The 18,010-nt window shown below is 53.5% G+C and overlaps 1 protein-coding gene and 1 long non-coding RNA gene across 3 annotated transcripts in view; one reads left to right on the top strand and one right to left on the bottom strand.

Moving 5' to 3' along the window:
- VPS4A (vacuolar protein sorting 4 homolog A) lies at window positions 1-12,005 on the bottom strand. 2 transcript variants are annotated; one of them, XM_070398022.1, is made up of 11 exons: window positions 11,827-12,005; window positions 7,819-7,930; window positions 7,575-7,722; window positions 5,533-5,591; window positions 5,320-5,439; window positions 4,672-4,828; window positions 3,944-4,092; window positions 3,522-3,603; window positions 3,133-3,352; window positions 2,032-2,172; window positions 1-850 (listed from the first exon to the last, which is right to left on the bottom strand). In XM_070398022.1, the coding sequence occupies exons 1-11, from the start codon at window positions 11,845-11,847 to the stop codon at window positions 749-751; spliced, it is 1,311 nt and encodes a 436-aa protein (XP_070254123.1). In that variant the 5' UTR covers window positions 11,848-12,005; the 3' UTR covers window positions 1-748. The 2 variants fall into 2 exon arrangements, with proteins under 2 accessions (XP_070254123.1, XP_070254122.1); XM_070398021.1 differs by having other exon boundaries at window positions 5,533-5,594.
- The window catches only part of LOC138996828 (uncharacterized), an 18,930-nt gene continuing 12,360 nt past the window's right edge, over window positions 11,441-18,010 (top strand). Inside the window, exons 1-2 of the long non-coding RNA XR_011468868.1 lie at window positions 11,441-11,510; window positions 12,837-12,967. This is a non-coding gene — a long non-coding RNA (uncharacterized lncRNA). The remainder of the gene's footprint in view (window positions 11,511-12,836; window positions 12,968-18,010) is intronic.

The raw sequence follows: 18,010 nt of genomic DNA on the forward strand, positions 1-18,010 counted from the left end.
TCAAGAAGGGAAAAGGATTTATTAGCCCACTTCCAGGACAGGGACCCGGGCGGTGGCTGGGTTCATGTTCTCACATTCAGAGGGAAGAGGCAGCAGTGAGACCCGCCGGACTGCCTTCACTCCTTCTGACGTGCACAGCTTGGTGTTCACAGGCCCCTCTCCTCCTGCAGGAGGAACAGGGCCCGGGATGGCGACTTGGGAGTGTGCGACTTGGGAGTGCGGATGGCTTGGCTTTACTCTTGGCCTTTACAGGCACAGCTTGGGCTAGGGTTCCACGGCATCAGCCATTCAGTTCACAAGGAGCGACACTTGGGTCTAAAAGGAACGGGCCATGGGGGCTCGCAGGTCTGCTGCACCAACCCCACTGCTCGGCTGCTCCCACTCCGTGATGCTCCAGGTGATTTTGACTTTATTTATAAACAAGACGAAAATCCAAGCAGCATTAATTTAGAGGAACAAAAAAGGCTTTAAAAACAAACATGGAGTGTCAGGACCAGGAGTGGTGAGCATCCAGAAGAGGAGGAGGAAGTAGGAAGAGCCAGTATTCCACCCGCTGCCGGATGTGCTTCTGCATCTCTGCGGCCGGGAGCCCCTTCCTTCCTGCTCCTTGGCTGGCGGCCAGACAGCCCAGGGGACACGGAGTGATTTTAGGACGAGCCCTGCAGCCCTGTCTGGCCACCGACATAAGGAGTGCATGAATTTACCGCCATCAACCTCCCTCCGTCACCATCACCAGAGTGAAAAGCTTTTAACTCTCCTGTCCAAAGTCCTCTGAGAATTTCTTCACTTTCAGGAGGTCATCTGCATTCACGGTGGGCCGGGTGGTGGCCAAAGACCGGAGCATGTCCGACTGCAAAGACAAAAGCATGCGGCTGAGGAGTGGCCGGCCTCACGTCCTCGGCCTCCCAGCGTCGTAGACCCATGCAGTCGAGGGTGGAGGTCAGCCCCAAATGCAGCCCTCCCTCTGGCAGCCTGGCTTCTGCCCGAAAGCCTCCCCTGAGAGATGCTCTTCCTCCTGGGGCAGTTTCTGTCGGTTCCAGATGGGCCTGCCGCCAGCCCCAGGGAACCTGAGCTCCCTCCATCTAACTCCCGGGAGCAGCTCTTTCTAACTGCATGCCCACACCCGCTGCCAACGCAGACACCTGCCATCAGAATGGGCAACGCCAGGATAAGGAGGTGAGGACTAGCCAGGAGAAGCTGCCTGGGCAACTGCATCAAATCACACCAGGCTGACATGCATCTGCTGGTTCCTTCTGTGTACAAAACAAGCCAAACCCATGGAATGAAGCAGTTGTATCACCTGGCCTTCACTATTTTTTTTTTAAATATATTTTATTGATTTTTTTACAGAGAGGAAGAGAGAGGGATAGAGAGTTAGAAACATCGATGAGAGAGAAACATCGATCAGCTGCCTCCTGCACACCCCCTACTGGGGATGTGCCCGCAACCAAGGTACATGCCCTTGACCGGAATCGAACCTGGGACCTTTCAGTCCACAGGCGGACGCTCTATCCACTGAGTCAAACCGGTTAGGGCACTATTTTTTTTTTTTTATCCTCACCCGAGGATATTTTTCCATTGAATTTTAGACAGAGTGGAAAGGACGGGGAGAGATGCAGAGAGAGAAACATCCATGTGAGAAAGACACTTCAAGTGGTTGCCTCCTGCACGCACCCCAACTGGGGCAAGGGATCGAGCCTGCAACTGAGGTACGTGCCCTTGACTGGAATTGAGCCCGTGACCTTTCAGCCCACAGGCCAATGCTCTATCCACTGAGCAAACCCGGCTAGGGCTGGCTTTTACTATTTTTGCAGAAGAAAATAAATGCTAATGCTATGGCTCCCATCCTGGGACTGAGTGAGGACTGCGTCTAACAGCAGAAGCCCCAGCTACTCAGAGCCCCAAAGGCCATTCTCTGTTTAGGAGCCACAACAGCCTTGAACAGAAAAGGAGAGAAGCTCATTTTTATTCCTGGAAGCAAGCCCTCCATTTTCTGGGCTGTGCAGTCCTCTCTGCCAGTTGGCCACTTACCATGCAAACCACAGGCTCTAAGAGTTTGTCACTAGGGACATCCATCCAAGTCATCTCCATGGCCCCTGGGTCCCCTGGAGAGCATGGGGTCAGGAGGTCATCGGTCATAATGTTAGGGTTGGTGCGGGAAGGGCCACAGACCTGGAAGAAACAGGAGTGTGATTGGCTGGCTTTTGGAGAAGGGGCAGGACACCGCAGGTTTCTGAGTCCTGAAGAGAAGGTAAGGGCAGGGTGTGAACAAATGCCTGGATTTCTAGGTCATTAGTCTGAGGAGGGAAAGGCTCCTTCACGACTCTCAGGCCGAGTGGTCCCAGCGGCTGAAGTCCGACTCAGAGGCTGGTGAATGGCATGCTATTCCAGCCACTGTCCTCCAGAATCTCACTGTGTGGCCCCAAATGCCTTGATACCTTCCTCTTCCTCATTCACTCAAATCTCACCACCAACGTAGTGGCATCAAGAATGTTTTTCCACCTGCAACCTCTCCATTGGCACATTCTCCCAAGTGTCTGAAGGCTCATTCCCTCACCTTCGTCAACTTGAATGGCACCCAGTGTGGCTTATCCTTTAAGAGTGCAACCTGCCCCTCTGCCCCCAAATCTCAGACCTCCCTTCCCGGCTCCAGCTTCCCCCTCGCCACCCTCTGAGAAATGAGTCTGCTTTGTTTATTCCCTGTCTCACCCTCTAGAAGAGGCTCCTGAAGGGCAGGGATTCTTCTGTTTGCTGTGGTCAGTTACAAATGTCTCCCTAGCATCTAGAAAGAGGCTAAGTGCACAGTAGGACCCTTGGCAGCCACTTGACAGAGACCTTCTGTGTAAACGGAGTTCCTCCTTACGGTGTGGGATTTTGTACCCGCCACACACAGCACAGTGCTGACCGCGGGGGTGGCAGCGGGGACCACGGTGCCGTCCCCTCGGCTCACACAATCTGATGGTCAGGCAGGAAGAACTGCAGGGGAGGGGAGAGCAGGGATAACCCTGTCCGGGCCCTGCAGCCAAAGGGTTCATTTTGCACTTGCCCTTGGTGCTCCAGGAGACCCACGCGTGTCAGCTGCTGTCCCCTTTCCTGTGACAATTTCTAAACAATGCCTGCGGGCTCGCTCACCTTTTTGAAGTGTGTTGCTGACTGCACTTTTCTCACGGGCTGCATGAGGGAGTCCCGCACAATGATGCTGATGTCTGCGCCCGAGTAGCCCTCTGTCTTCCGGGCCAGCTCCTGGATGTTGGCATCCGTGAGGCTGTGTGGTGTGCTACCCAGATGCAACCGGAACATCTGGGAACGGGCCGCCTCCTCCGGCAACGGGATGTAAATCCGCTTTTCAAACCTAGAGAGCCAAGCACACGGCTGGACTTGAGAGCAGATGGAGGAGTCTTAATGAAGAGGGACAGCGGGCTCACAGAGCTGGCTGCACTCGGCTGCTCACCATGCAGGCAGGGAGAAGCCCCGAGACAGGTCAGGGAAAGACCCTGGCTTCTCCTACCGGGGAGACTCACCTCCTTCTAATGGCCGAGTCCAACACCCATGGGATGTTTGTGGCACCAAGAACCAGAGTCCCATCGTTGTTATTCCCCACTCCTGTGGACAAAGGGAAGCAGATGCTGACTCAGAGCACCCGCAACAATCAGTCAGAACCTGCGGGGAAGGACCTCAGGGGCTGTGTGTCCTGAACGGGAGCCACCCCTGTGCCACCTCAGCGGGGGGGCCCTAGCTGGCTTAGTGGCAGCGGCGGGGGCGGTGGCCAAAGGCCGCAGGGACCTCTCCAAATGAAGGCCTGAGGAGGTGGAACTGAGAATTGCTTCTCTGAGATTTCCCTCCGCCCCAAGGACAAGCAGATCCAGCTGCAGCTAACTCGTGAAGCCTGGGCTGGCTTTAGGTGGACCGAGGACCAGGGAGGAGACCCAGGACCAGCACGCACCCTGCATCTGGACCAAGAACTCTGTTTTGATCCTTCGGGCAGCCTCGCTCTCATTTTCGTTGCGGGATCCGCAGAGGGAATCCACCTCGTCAATGAAGATTATGGAAGGCTTGTGCTGCCTGGCCAGCTCAAACAGGTTCTTGACTAGCCTGTGAAGGCGAAAAATGGGGTTGGCACCTGGACACTCACACACATGCCCAGCCAGGGTCCCAGTCACCACTTCTCTTGCCCTTGCCACGAGGAGGTCAAGATGATAGTCACGCTTGGATTTCAGAAAAAACGGTGGTGACAAGTCCTCCGGCAGCACCACACCCAGAGGAAGGGCAAGCGGGGTGTCCTTCCCCATCCATTAGCTCTGGACTTAAGACAAGTCACTTCCCTTCCTCCCAGCCTGTTTCATCATCTGCTACCTGGGAGTCGGTGTGGGGAATATGCTGACTACATAAAGTCCCCAACAGAGGATACCCACCTGATACCCAATTACTGGGGTGCCTTCTCTTCCCTTCATGAAGACCCACCTCTCCCAAGTGCCCTCCCAATTTCAGGGTCTTGATCAGTCTACCACCCCCCAACCCCGCCCCCAAATGAGCTAGCAAGATACCCTCTGCTGACTACTCCTCCCTGACATCCAGTAGCAGCTCCTCTGGGCGGTGACTCCAAGGGCAGGGAAGCGGACCACCAGCACAGAATGCCGGGATCCAGCAGAGAAGAGCCTGGTGCTGACTTACTTCTCACTCTCCCCCAACCACTTAGACATCAAGTCTGAGGAGGACACGGAGAAGAAGGTGGAGTTGTTGGCCTCTGTTGCCACCGCTTTGGCCAGGTAGGATTTCCCGGTGCCAGGGGGTCCAAAGAGCAGTATCCCTCGCCAAGGGGTACGCTTGCCTGCAAGAAAGAATAAGCTGGGTGAGCTTCTTCGGACTGGGGCGGGGGGACAAAAACGCAGGTGGGCCTCAGTCATTGTAAATGCAGTCAGAAAGGAGTTCTACAGGACAACGGATTCTAAGAGCAAAGGAGGAAGGGAACTAAATTAGCCGCCCAGGCTTTGTCTTAGCCCTGGCTCATGACCCCGCGACCTTGCGAAGTGACACTGTCTGGCACTGGTTCCTGACCCTGCCCGCCCACTGGGACAGTCAGTGAAGCTCTAGTTATAAAGGTGTTTCCGACACCAGAGAGAAGCCAAGGACTGGACGACTGCAACGGGCAGGCCTTGGCCTTTCCTGAGTGGGAGCCCCCGGAGGCCAGGCCTCGCCCACTGAGGGCAATGGGAGCCGAGTCACCACCTGCCCCTGGACAGCTGCAGAGCGGGAGCCCTGAGCTTGCTCCCTCAGAAGCCTGATATTTTACATCGGGGCCTACAGAGGCTCAACTCTTACCTGTGAACAAGTGTGGGAATTTAATTGGCAAAATGACAGCTTCTTTGAGGGCCTCCTTGGCCAACTCCAGCCCGGCCACGTCACTCCACCGAATGTTGGGCTTCTCCATCATGACGGCCCCTGCGGAGGGAGGCAGAGCCTTTGATCCAGAGCCCGGACCCACCGAGGGCCCTCATGTCCCGCTCCCACAGCACGGGGCCTCCAGCCTCTTACCCATCAGTTGTTCTTGCAATTTCTTTTTCTCTGGATTATCCCCTTCACTGTCACTATCGCTGCTGGGAAAGGAGACAGAAGATGACAGGCTAGAGCCGGAGGTTGGTAAGAGGCTCTCAGAGCGAGGCCAGGCTCTGCTGCCAGCAGATGGTAAAGGGATGCTCTTCCTGCTCAACAGAGGACAGACCCACAAACAGGTCCCCGAGCACCTTCAGGGACCACAATGGATCCTCCAGGAAACTCCCGGGACCCGTCCTCATTTCTTCATTAAGGGAACAGAGAGACATGTGCTCCTTCTAGAGACTGGTGACGGACATGTGCTTCGGCTGGACTTCAAGAGCAGCCAGGGCCGGCTCAGTGTTTGAGCATCTACCTATGAACCAGGAGGTCAGGGTTCGATTCCCAGTCAGGGCACATGCCCGGACTGTGGGCTTGATCCCCAGTAGAGGGCCTGCAGGAGGCAGCCAATCAATGATTCTCTCTCATCATTGATGTTTCTATCTCTATCCCTCTCCCTTCCTCTCTGAAATCAATAAAAATATATTTTAAAAAGAGGGAAAAACAGAGCAGCCAGGCAAGACAAGTAATTAGAGCCCTCACTGGCCTCTCATAGAGACTCAAAACCAGACAGCAAGTGGCTCTGACCTGGAGAAGAGGTCAGTCTGGGTTTTTTGCCTTCTTTTAAAAAAAATATTTTTTTTATTGATTTCAGAGAGGAAGGGAGAGGGAGAGAGAAACATCAATGATGAGAGAGAATCATTGATCGGCTGCCTCCTGCACACCCCCTGATGGGGATCGAGCCTGCAACCCAGGCATATGCCCTTGACTGGAATCAAACCCGGGACCCTTCAGTCCGCAGGCCAACACTATCCACTGAGCCAAACCAGCTAGGACAGTGGTCGGCAAACTGTGGCTCGCGAGCTACATGCAGCTCTTTGGCCCCTCGAGTGTGGCTCTTCCATAAAATACCGACTTCTGCACATGGGCCACGAAGTTTCAATCGCACTGTACGTACGCGCCTGCACGTGGTATTTTGTGGTATTTTGTGGAAGAGCCACACTCAAGGGGCCAAAGAGCCACAGTTTGCCGACCACGGAGCTAGGGCAAGGTCAGTCTCCTTAAGTCTACAGAGGAGCACCTGGAAAAAGAACACAGTCACTTCCCCCACCGCCTGGCAGATCCCTGTCTGGACATGAGGGGTTTGCCATCCTCACACCTCCTGCAGCTCCCTTGGAGGTCTGGCCTCCTGCCCCTTCCTTGGTGTGTCTCTCACTCAGGCAACCTTCTCCTCCTAGAAGCAGAGCCTCCCACCTCTGGGGACACAGCTGACACAGCACCCACCGCTCTCCTACTCAGACTTCCTGCCCAGGATCCTCCCTCCCTCCAGCACCCCAGCGGCCTTTGTGCTCAGATAACTGGAATCTCCATGGTGGACAAACCACAGACGTGAGGAGAGAAACTGCAGAGGGAACCCTGGCTTTGGAGTCAGAAACACAGGCCCAGGTGTGGGTCCCGACTCCATCAAGTTCCAGCTCCGTGACCGTGGCAACCTCTGAACCTCGGAGTCTGTAGCTTCATAAGTCAGATGAAGATGTTAACGCCAATGACAACAGCAGCTGACAGTTATTTACTCCTCACTGGGCACCAGCACCGATCCTCAGGGCCTCACCCCATCATCTCATTTGCTCCTTAGAGGGAAGCCCCATTATCTTCCTCCTACAGACGAGGAACTTGAGGGCACAGGGGGCCATGGCACTTGTCCAAGGTCACAAGACTAGGACGCGGCAGAGCCAGGTTATACCCCAGAGTCTGGCTGCGGAATCCAAGGCTAGTCACCTCCACGCTGGCTCCCCATCCAGACCCAGTGCCGCAGGGTGCCCAGAAGTATTCTGTGCAGTGCGTGACGAAAGCAGCTCTGGGCTGCGGTGAGCAGACAGGTGCCGTGGCAGTCCAAGGCTGCATTAGCGCCCACAGCGACAGCAGCACAGAACCAGGGCACAGGCTCGTGGGTCCCGGCCGGGTCCCCCCGCCTGCGTACTCACCCCTTGCTCTCACTCTGGTTCTCTTTGACTGGCTTCTTGCCGTGCTTCTCTTTGTTCCGTAAATAATCCTTCAGCTTCTCGGCCCGGTCTAGGTACTGCATGCACTTGGCTCGAATGCTCTCCTTGGCCTTGTCGCTGTGAGCCTCATCTGCAAAAGGGGAACGGAGCGGGGCCCTGTGAGCCCCAGGTGCCCACACTCCTCCCGCAGGGGCCTGGCGCCTGGGAGGGCCCGGGCGGGACTCACATTTGATAGCGTGTAGGAAATACTCCACCGCATGCTGGTAGAGCCGGAGCGCCTCCTCGTAATTCTTGGCTTTATCCTCTTCTGTGGCTTTTGTCACCAGATCAATGGCTTTCTGGAAAGGCAAAGCAAAGAGCTCAGTGCTTCCCAAGGGATCCAGAAAGCCCTCGGGTGCCAGGCAGAAGGAATACACTGACGAGAATTAGCCAGGCACAGGCCATTATGCCGGCCTACTTCTCCAGCAGCTAGAAAGGCCATAGGAGGATGCTGAAAAGATAGCCATCAGCCTCTCAATGCACTCAATACAATGGAAGCAACTCCTCAGGCTTTGCTCTGAGCAAGTGGAAGCCTGGGAAACAGTGTAGGTCAGGGCTCACAGGGGAAGCTCGCTTTCTATTCCCTCCTCAGGGAAAAGACAGGGACCCTGACTCAGCCCGAACAGGGGAAACACCAGAACCAATGGATTCCTGTGCCGTTCAGCAGGGAGGCCGGAAACTTGAGGCCAGAGAAGAGCCAGCCATCATGCAAAGTCCTTCATCGACCTGAGTTGTATGAGATGGAGTTAAAGGGATCTACGGGCCCAACCTGCTTCTCGAGACTGAAAAGCGAAGACGTTTCGTCAAGTTGACACTTAAAGCGGATTGTACACAGGGGTCAGTTCACCAGCATCTCCAGTACAAAAGTGCTTGCTTACCCCTACGCATGTGTGTGCTGCCGACAGAAGGGCACAGCCCTCGGGAACCCCTGAGAACTCTGTGGGAGTCTTCGTGCGGCTCATACGTCCTGGAGGCCGGTGCTCTCCCCGAACCAGAGCACGCTGGGTCTTTACAGCTGCCCACACCTACACATCCCGTTTTAGAAGCCACGGCTGCACCCGGGGAGCGTTACCAGATTTACCCTCCTCAAGAAGATACAGCACCAGACACCAGTGGCGGATCCCGCTGTCACACACAGCTCTGTCCACAGCAAACAATAACCTCACTGACCAGCTTTGGCAGGGCCCAGGCGTTTGTGCAGCCCTTCCCATCTGAGAGCAAGAAGCCTCAGAAAGAAAGACACAGATTTCTCTAAGAAACTAACAGACGGGCAGGCGAGGCCAGGCTGATGTGAACTGGCCAGGTTCAAGAGAGGAGGAAAGGTGCAAGAGTGGAGCTACTATTTTCAAGCTTCGGCTCCACCCACTCCCTAAATAGAGAGAATGGCGAGGAGCCCTGCACCTTCTGAATGGATGAGTAGCTTAAACACAAGCATCACTTGTCTACTCTCCCCCATCACAGCCCTTCAGAAACGACATGAAGGGTAGTCCTGTCCCTGGTGACTTCTCTTCTCCATAACCAACACCCCAGTTCATTTGACTTTTTCACTCTATACCTATTGCAATAGGTGTGCTGCAATACCTGAAAATTTAGTCAGGAGCACTGACCTCTTAGTTTGTAGTTGGTCAAATACAAAAATGACAGCAGCGCTCTCCCTCCAGGGAGCAAGCCCAGGTCCTTCCCGCTCCCCACCCCCCACCTCGAAGGGACCCCGTGAGACTTGCAACCTGGGGAACAATGGGCAGTGGCAGCTCGTCCCGGGTTAACCCCTGAGTCCCTCTCCAAGGCTCCCTCTCCCCGCTTTCCTCTGACTTCCCCGTGAGCTGAGGCAGCCCAGCCTTGGCTCTCCTGCTTCTTCTGTGCCTTTCTTGGTGTCACTGTCCTAAGTATATTTTTGCTGCGGCTAATAAATTGCTTGCTTTTCCACACACACAAAAATGACAACAGCCAACACAACAAGAGCCGTCTGGTATAAATGAATCAAAATGGTATCAATTTTTTTGGAAGATCAGCAAAAAATATACTATATTTTTTGGTGTGCTGCAGAATTTTATAAGTTAGTTCATGTGTGCCATGAGATGAAAATTGCTGCTCTATACACCTTCTTGCTTAGGTTTGTCCTTTTGAAAGGTGGGGTTCAGAACAATACTCCAGGTCCGCTCTGTCCCCCATGTGACAGGCCATGTGGCAGAGCAGGCCCATCCCTTGCTCCCCCCCTTTTTAAAAAATATTTTTTTATCAACTTCAGAGAGGAAGGGAGAGGGAAAGAGAGAGAGAAACATCAATGATGAGAGAGAATCAATGATCGGCTGCCTCCTGCACACCCCCTTCTGGGGTGGAGCCCACAACCTGGGCGTGTTCCCTTGACCGGAATCAAACCCCAGACCCTTCAGTCCGCAGGACGGCGCTCTATCCACTGAGCCAAGCCGGCAAGGGCCCCTTGCTCCCTTCTTGATAATTAATGCACCTAAGATTTTCCTGGCAACCGCATACGGTTTTTTGCATGCAAGAGGCCTCAGCTGCAATTTGGAGAGGAACAGTTTTGCATGACAGGAGGGTAAGGTGACCAAACTGCCAACCCTGCCTCATCTCTAGTCACGCGGGTATTGCAAAGGATGAGGCTGAAAGGAAAGGGCTGCAGAATCTCTGTAGCAACGATGCATCGCATCCCTGCCTGGTAGCCCTGAAGCAGCCACAGACAATACATAAACCAATGAGCAGGCGCGTGTTCCAATCAAACTTCACCTGTAGACACTGAAACTTGAATTTCATGATTTTCATGTATCACGAAATATCCTTTCAGCCTTGTAAAAATGCCAAAACCCACATCATGTTACATGAAAGAAGCCACTCACAAAGGACTTCATTTTTGTATAATTTCCATTTACATAAAATGCCCAGAACAGGCAAATCTACAGGGGCAGGAAGTAGATGAGTGGTTGCCAGGGGCTGGGAGGGATGGAGGGATAGAGGGGGAGTGGCAGCCACAGGGTGATGAAGATGCTCTTAAAGTGACTGTGGCGATGGTTGCACAATCCAGTGACTATACGAGAAACAATGAAGTGTACACTTTAACTAGGCCATTGGTCGGCAAACTCATTAGTCAACAGAGCCAAATATCAACAGTACAACGATGGAAATTTCTTTTGAGAGCCAAATTTTTTAAACTTAAACTATACAGGTAGGTACATTGTTATTAACTTAATTAGGGTACTCCTAAGGCTTAGGAAGAGCCACACTCAAGGGGCCAAAGAGCCGCACGTGGCTTGCGAGCCGCGGTTTGCCGACCACTGAACTAGGCGAATTGTATGGTGTGTGTCATATTGTAGTAAAGCTGCTTTTAAAAACTGTTTTTATAAAAAACATGCTTAGCTCACAGGCCAAACCCTGGGCAGATGGGCCCTGCAGGTGGAAGCTGACCCCCTGTTCCCACTCCCCTCACCTGAAGCCGCCTCCCTCCTCCACCTCCAGGGATCTGAACGCTACCTCTGATGATCCTGCCAGAGGCCACTTCTTCCGTGAAATCTGGACCAACTCCCGCGAGCCCTGCACCCATCGCCCCTCACTGAGCGCTGACCGGGCGGCGGGCACCCTGTTGAGGACGCTTCAGCGGAATCAATCACAGCAACGCTGCTGGGACCCCAGGATCACGGAACCAGCCCAAGGTCACACGCGAGGGGCGGCCGGGTGGACAGCACACCCGCCCGAGGCCGGGGCATGTTTACGTTTTCCGGCCCCGCAGGACCCGCAGCACCTGGGAGGCGGGTCAGTCATGCATCCAGGTGGCGCCACCCAGCACCGCCCTGCACCGTCCAGGGAATGAATGAGGGGTCGCTGGCCGAGAAGAGGAAATCGGAGACGGGGAAGAAGCAGGGGCTGGTAGGAAGGCTGGAGGGGGAGGAGGGGGGAGAGCGAGCAGCCGGGCGGCGCCAGGAGGCCCGGGTGAGGCTGAGCCCGCGGCGGGACGGGGCGCCGGCTGCACGGCGCGGCCTCGGCCTCGGCCTCGGCCAGGCCAGGGGGCCGGGCGTTCCGGACGGAGGTGGCCCCTGGCTCCGAGCCCGTAAACACAGAAGCCGGCGGGGGCGGCGACAGGCCGGCGGGGCTCAGAGGCGGCCCCCGCCCGCCCGGCTGCCGGTCCGCAGGCCCCGCCGCGCCTCCTTCGGCCTCCGCCAGCCGGCCGGGCCGCGCCGAGTACCTGGAGGGTTGACGTTGTCATTTCATCTCCTGGGTCCGCCTCACACCCCGCGGCGCTGCTTGCGGCCTCGGTCCGGCCTCGGAGAGCCGAGGTGCTGGGTCCGGCGCGGGGAGCCCGATGGGTCCGCGCTGGGCGCGGGGAAGGGTGGCCGCTGGCAGCGGGAGGGAGTCGGGCAACGAGCGACGAGTGCGGCCCAGAGCGGTCGGGCCCGAGCGGCGCGGCTGCCCCCTGGCGGCCACGGCCCGCACTGCAGGCACCGCTCTCCGCGGCCACCGGCGGCCCCGGCGAGAACCCGGCCAGGGACGCGTCGGGGTGGGCGGGGGCGAGGCCGGAGCCCCGCAGGGCTGCGGTGGGACCTGGGAGTGGGGCGGGGCCAGAGGCAGGGAGGGGCCGAATCCTCAAGTCCTAGACCCACTTCCACTAAGACAGTTTTAGTTCCCAGAGCTCTGTGTGCGTGTTTAACGGGGTAGGCGAATAACGAGGACCCACCTTCTCTGGCTTTTGAGGGTAATGAATGAGCTAGCTAATGCACACATAGTGTACCCCACAATGTTACCGGTTCCAGGTAACTTATGTCTGTGGCTCTGTCTAAAAGTAGTTTTGTTTTTAATCCTCAGAGGATATGTTCTTATTTATTTTTAAAGAGAGTGAGAAAGGGGGGAGAGAGAGAAACATCGATCAGAGTGGCTCCTTATCGTGCCCCCACTGGGGATCAAACCCGCAACCTTTTGGTGTACGGATGATGTTCTAACCAACTGAGCCACATTCATTCACTTTAACAATGTTTCATCAATACAGGCTATTTCGGAGCTCTGTGTCGTTTCTGGGGATACAGCAATGATTAAAACAGCTCCAGGGAAGCCTGCAGTCTAAGGAGAAAGATGATGTACACCAGGAAAAATTATGTAATAAGCGTGTTGAGGCCTGTGTGTGAAGGCCCATTGCTCTGTGGGCTTCTAACTGGCAACCTGCCCGAGATAGGGGGTCAGGAAAGCCTTTCATTCTTCCAGGGATGAAGGAGGTTAGAAGAGCATTCCCGGTTGATGGGACAGCCTGTACGAAGGCCCCGAGGCCCTGAGGAGGCCACTGGTGGAATTTAAGAAACTGGAAGAAGGCTCCGGTAGCCAGAGAGCAGAAAATAGTAAGTCAAGTTCACCTGATGTGAACGGGTGTTCGGGGGTAGGGCAGGGGCCAGGACATTTGGCTATGGTCAAGATTTTGGGTTGTATCCCAAGAACAATGGGAAACTGTTCATTTGTTTTTGGATAGATGACTCTAGCCCTATTATGCAGAACTGATTGTGGGGATGGGGTGGCTATTATACATGAAGCTCCTGCCGTAGTCCAGAAGAGTAAGGGAAGCTTGGATTGGGGGGAGGGCGGCATGGAGAAATACACACAGAATGGGAGGTTTTGGAAGACAAATTTCAAGCGCTTGGAAGTGGATTAGATATGGGGTATGGTGAGGGCTGGAGGGACAGAGATAACTCCTGGGTTGCTGGCTTCAGCACCTGGACCAATAGTGATGCTGCTGAGATGGGAATAGTGGACAAAGACTAGATTTGGGGGCTTGTGGAGGAGGGATGAGGAGTTTGAGGTGCCTCTGAAATATCAATAGTCAGATATATGCATCTGGAAGTTGGAAGAAAGATGAGGGCTGGAGATGCACATCTGTGAGACATCTGGGTGTCAGTGGGAACGGAAGCTGCGAATAAGAACTCCCAGGGAAGAGCAGAGTGTAGGGGGAGCCTGGGGCAGCGCTTGGAGGTTTGTTGGCCAACCAGAGGAGGAGGAGCCTGCAAAAGCAGCTCAAAGACAGCTGGAGACAAGGATAGACAGAAGAGTGTCCTGGAAGTCAGAGGAGGGGGTGGGAGGACTGTGGGGAAGGAGGGAGGAGCACAGTACCTAAGGCAGTTGAGAAAGCAGACAGTGATATATGTAAGATATCTACGACCTCAGCCAGAGATGAGTAAGTGATGGAGGCAGAGCCGTACTGCAGAGGGCCACGAGTGAGTGGGTCATGAGGAAATTTAGTCCATGAGGAGGCACAACTCTTTCAAAGAGTTTGGGGAACAGGAAGGGAGGCCTAGGACAATAGCTGCAGGAACTGTGGGTCCGGAAGGAGTTTTTGATGGTTGTTAATGTGAGAAGAGTTGGGCATGTTTGAAAAACCAACAGGGCCCGGCCGCCGTGGCTCACTGGTTGAGTGTCAGCCTATGAACCAGGAGGTCATGGTTTGATTCCCAGTCAGGGCACATGCCCGGGTTGTGGGTTTGGTCCGTACTGGGGGGCATGCAGGAAGCAGCAATCAATGATTCTCTCTCAACATTGATGTTTCTATCTCTCCCCCTCCTTACCTCTCTGAAATCAATAAAAATATATTTTAAAAAAATAAAACAAAACAAACCAACCTTTAGAAAGGATCTAGTAAAGATCAATGGGAATGGGATCAATGTATAGGCAGGAGGACTGGCTTTGGACATTATAATAGGAGGGAAAAAGATAGATGCCTGCCTATGTTGGCTGGAAGGTAACAAGAAGTTGGGAGAGTACCTTTGGATGGCTTCTATTTTCTCCATGAATTAGAAGGAAAGAGAGTCTGCTGAGGAGAGAGAGAAGGTGGGAGGCCTGGGGCTGAGGAGAGTAAAGGTTTGAAATTTAAAGTGATCTGAAAGTGAGCAGTGTTACAGGCAAACCTGGTAAAGGTTGGCAACCTCGACACATGTATAAAGGTACCAATTGCCTTGGATTTTTCCCCCCAATACTCAGCTACTCAGGGGCAGGGAGATAGTAGGGTTCAACCAGGTGGCTGCTGTGAAGACAGAGCAGCAGGGACATTCACAGGCTCGGCAAGTGTGGAACGAGAGCCGGGTACGGTGGGAAGTGTGTAGGAAGAAGAGCTGAGTCATGGGGACTAACTGAGGACCCAGGAGGTTGAAGGATAGTCACAGTGAGAACATGCCAAGAGGGATGCTTCGGTTACTGATTTCAGAAATGGCTGTTTCAGCAACAATGCAGTCCAGGGGCGACCCTGGGAGCAGGAAGATGGTGAGATGAAGAGATGGGGCCATCGTCCCACACAGGGAGGTCAGGGACCAAAAGGCCAAAGTGCTGAGCAACCCTGTGGACAGGAGTCGGGATGATGACCCGGGTGGCAGGGCGAGGCCTGTGAGGGGCTTGGGCGAGGTAGGGAGGCACACACCCTGTAAGCCCTGCTTCTTCGCTTCTACCCTCAATGCTGACAGAACGGAGCGGGGAAGCTTCCACCTGCGGGCATGGCACCTGGCGTAGTCACGGTCCTTTCGCATCACTGAGGGCAGGGCTGGGCCGCTTCCAGGGGCCTGGCACACTCAGTATCTGCTGGGAGAATAATGAAGTTAATAATGAAGTTATTCAGAATGAATAAGTGAGCAAACAAAAGAGGAACTCTCACTGGTGGGTGAGAGTGAAGCAGAGAACTTGAGAACATATCAACCCCACGTATTGGAGGGGCTGTGTGAGCTGAAAGACGGAATTAAAATGAAAAGTCCCTACAATGAAAAGAGGGCTGTCTTCGTTTGCTAGGGCTGCCACAGCACAGTGCCACAGACAGGGTTGTTTTAAGCAACAGGAATGGATTCTCTCACAGTTCTGGGGGCGAGAAGTCCAGGACCAAGGTGTCAGGGTTGGTTTCTTGAGGCCTCTTTCCTGGGCTTGCAAATGGCCACACTTTGCCGTGTCCTCGCAGGGTCCCTTCTCTGCGCGCGCACGCTCCGGTATCTGTGTCCACGTTTCCTCCTCTTGTAAGGACACCCGTCAGATTAGATTAGGGCCCAACCTAATGGCCTCATTTCAGCTGACTCACCTCTTTAAAGGCTCTATCTCCAAAGACAGTCCCATTCTGAGGTGCCGGGGGTAGGGACCGCATATGCATTTTGGCAGCACACACTTCAGCCGAAACAAGGGCTGGGTGTGCGACCCACGAGCTGTGTGCACCTTCTTTGTTCTGCCCACTCCACTTTCTTGCACCTCTTGCTCAGCGTCTGTCTCTCACAAGCCTGCCATCCACACTGCCCCGGCTCCCAAGGTGAGCTTCCACGAGGAAGCGCCCCCTAGAGGAAGCTCTGTCCTGAGCTGCTGCCTCTGATGGCAGGAAATGGTCTTCTCCCCTCTCACTTGGGCATCCACTGTTGACTTTTTCCTGGGAAGAGCTTGAAAACAGACTCTGAGGCCCTCAACCCCCCCTCCCCTCCCCCAGTTCTGCAGTGGTGCTGCCATTGCTGGGGATGGGGGAGTAAGTTGAGGAAGGAAAGGGGGAATAAAGGGGCCAAATGTAAGTTATTTGTGGGCTGGCACTTGGGGCCTGTTTAGGCTTGATGGTTTCGATGGTCAGATCAGGACCTTTCTGTTCTAACTTTCTCACTAGAGTAGAAACCAGATTCTCGGCTCCCACCTTTAGGTCGAAAGTCGTTGACTTGCAAAGGCACACTTCCATTTGCTCTCTCTTGCACAGCACTTTTCCAATTGGGATCGTTATGCTGAGAATGTGGCCCTTGTAAACTCAAGCTTGGACCAGTGAATCAACTCTGTTTAGCCAATACAACCTAGTAAAATCAGACTGAACGAACTCCAGTGCTCTAGGGCTGTGCTAAGGAATGGGTTCCTAACCATTTGTTAATGAACCCCTTGATGGAGGCCACGAGCAGTGTGCAGAACAAAAACCAGGGCATGGTAACATTTTGGAGAGGTAGGGCCAGGCCAAAATTTTGCTGAGTTACCATGCAAAGTGAGTGACACCCAGGTAAGTGGAGCCCTGATGATCCCTAACACGATGCCCGAGAAACCACCTCCCCTCTCCCTCCTCAGTGCGACTCAAAGTCTGGAAAAGCTCAGATGCCCCAGTGATTAAGCTTCCATCGCACAGAAAGTCCCTGGTGGAATGAGAACCAAAACTTAAGTTTTTACGAGTTTGGATTTGCCCTAAATCTGCTTAAAAACGGTACCAGAAGGAACTGATGAGACACGACAACCAAACACAACATGTGGTCCTGTGCCAGAAAGGGAAGGAAGCGCTGTTGGGATGGCTGGTGGTGTCCAAAGGGGGGCTCTGGACGGGGCGGCAGGGTTGTGCCAATGCTGGTTTCCTCATTGGAGGTCTGTGTGGCGGCGATGCAGGAGCGTGTCCTTGTGTTTGGGAGGCACGCGGTAGAGAGCATCATGTCAGAAAAAGAAGATGGATCAAATGTGCTAAAACGTTAACTGGGAAATTTGGGGAAAGGGGACGGAAGAGTTCTCTGTACCGTTCTTAAAACTTTCCTGTAGGTTTGAAACTATTTTAACAATAAAAAAAAAAGAAAAGAAGAAAAAAAATACAAGTCTAAAAGCAATTTTTTATTTACAGTATAAAGGTTACAAAGGTATATATGTATTTATATATATAATACCCTTAAGTTACAAACTTTCATTGTAATATACAATGCTATATGTCGATGTGCAACTCAAGGGAAAGTGTTGTCTATGCATTTGTATTTGTAGAGTACACATACATAAAGCTTTTTTCTTCTTTTAATTAAGAACACAAATACTGCCCTGTTTTATGCACGGATTTCAATTTGGTAGTCTGGTGATGCCAGAAGGTTTGAAACTTAAATTTTAAACACAAAGAAGTCTTGTTTAAATACAGGGTTTTAAAAAGAAGAAAACCCCAGGATATCACATACTTTTAATAACTTGTAGAAGTATTACTCTAGCTAAGTCTTAATGCTTAACAACAATGCAAGTTGAGTGGGACCGAACACAAACGCGTGGGACAAACCAGTTTGCAGGATGAGCCACAACAGGAGGCTTCACAGGCAATGTCTGCCACACTACCTGCTAAAAGGCCTCAGGTCTGATACCAAAAGGGAACAGTTCTCTGGGAACCAAGGTCTTAACACGCTGCACCCACCTGATAGGTTTAAAGGTAACACGCAGCCCCGTACTGGAGGGAAACAAAAACCGGACTGGATCTCATGATAAGGGCAGATTTGCTGTAGTTGTGAAGAGCATCATCAACATTGATTGTGCCAAACCCAGAACTTCACTTGAAGAATTTCCTCTCCCCCAGATTCTATTCGTTTAGAAAACAGAGGTGAAAAAATATAGCTGACCTCCCCCCCTCCCCCCCTCCCCCCCGCCGAACAGGACTGAGATAGAAGGGAAGCACT

Source organism: Myotis yumanensis, unplaced genomic scaffold (genome assembly GCF_028538775.1).
Source record: "Myotis yumanensis isolate MYYU_CA2020_CCGP unplaced genomic scaffold, mMyoYum1.0.hap1 SCAF_18, whole genome shotgun sequence".
NCBI classification, from domain to species: Eukaryota; Metazoa; Chordata; class Mammalia; order Chiroptera; family Vespertilionidae; genus Myotis; species Myotis yumanensis.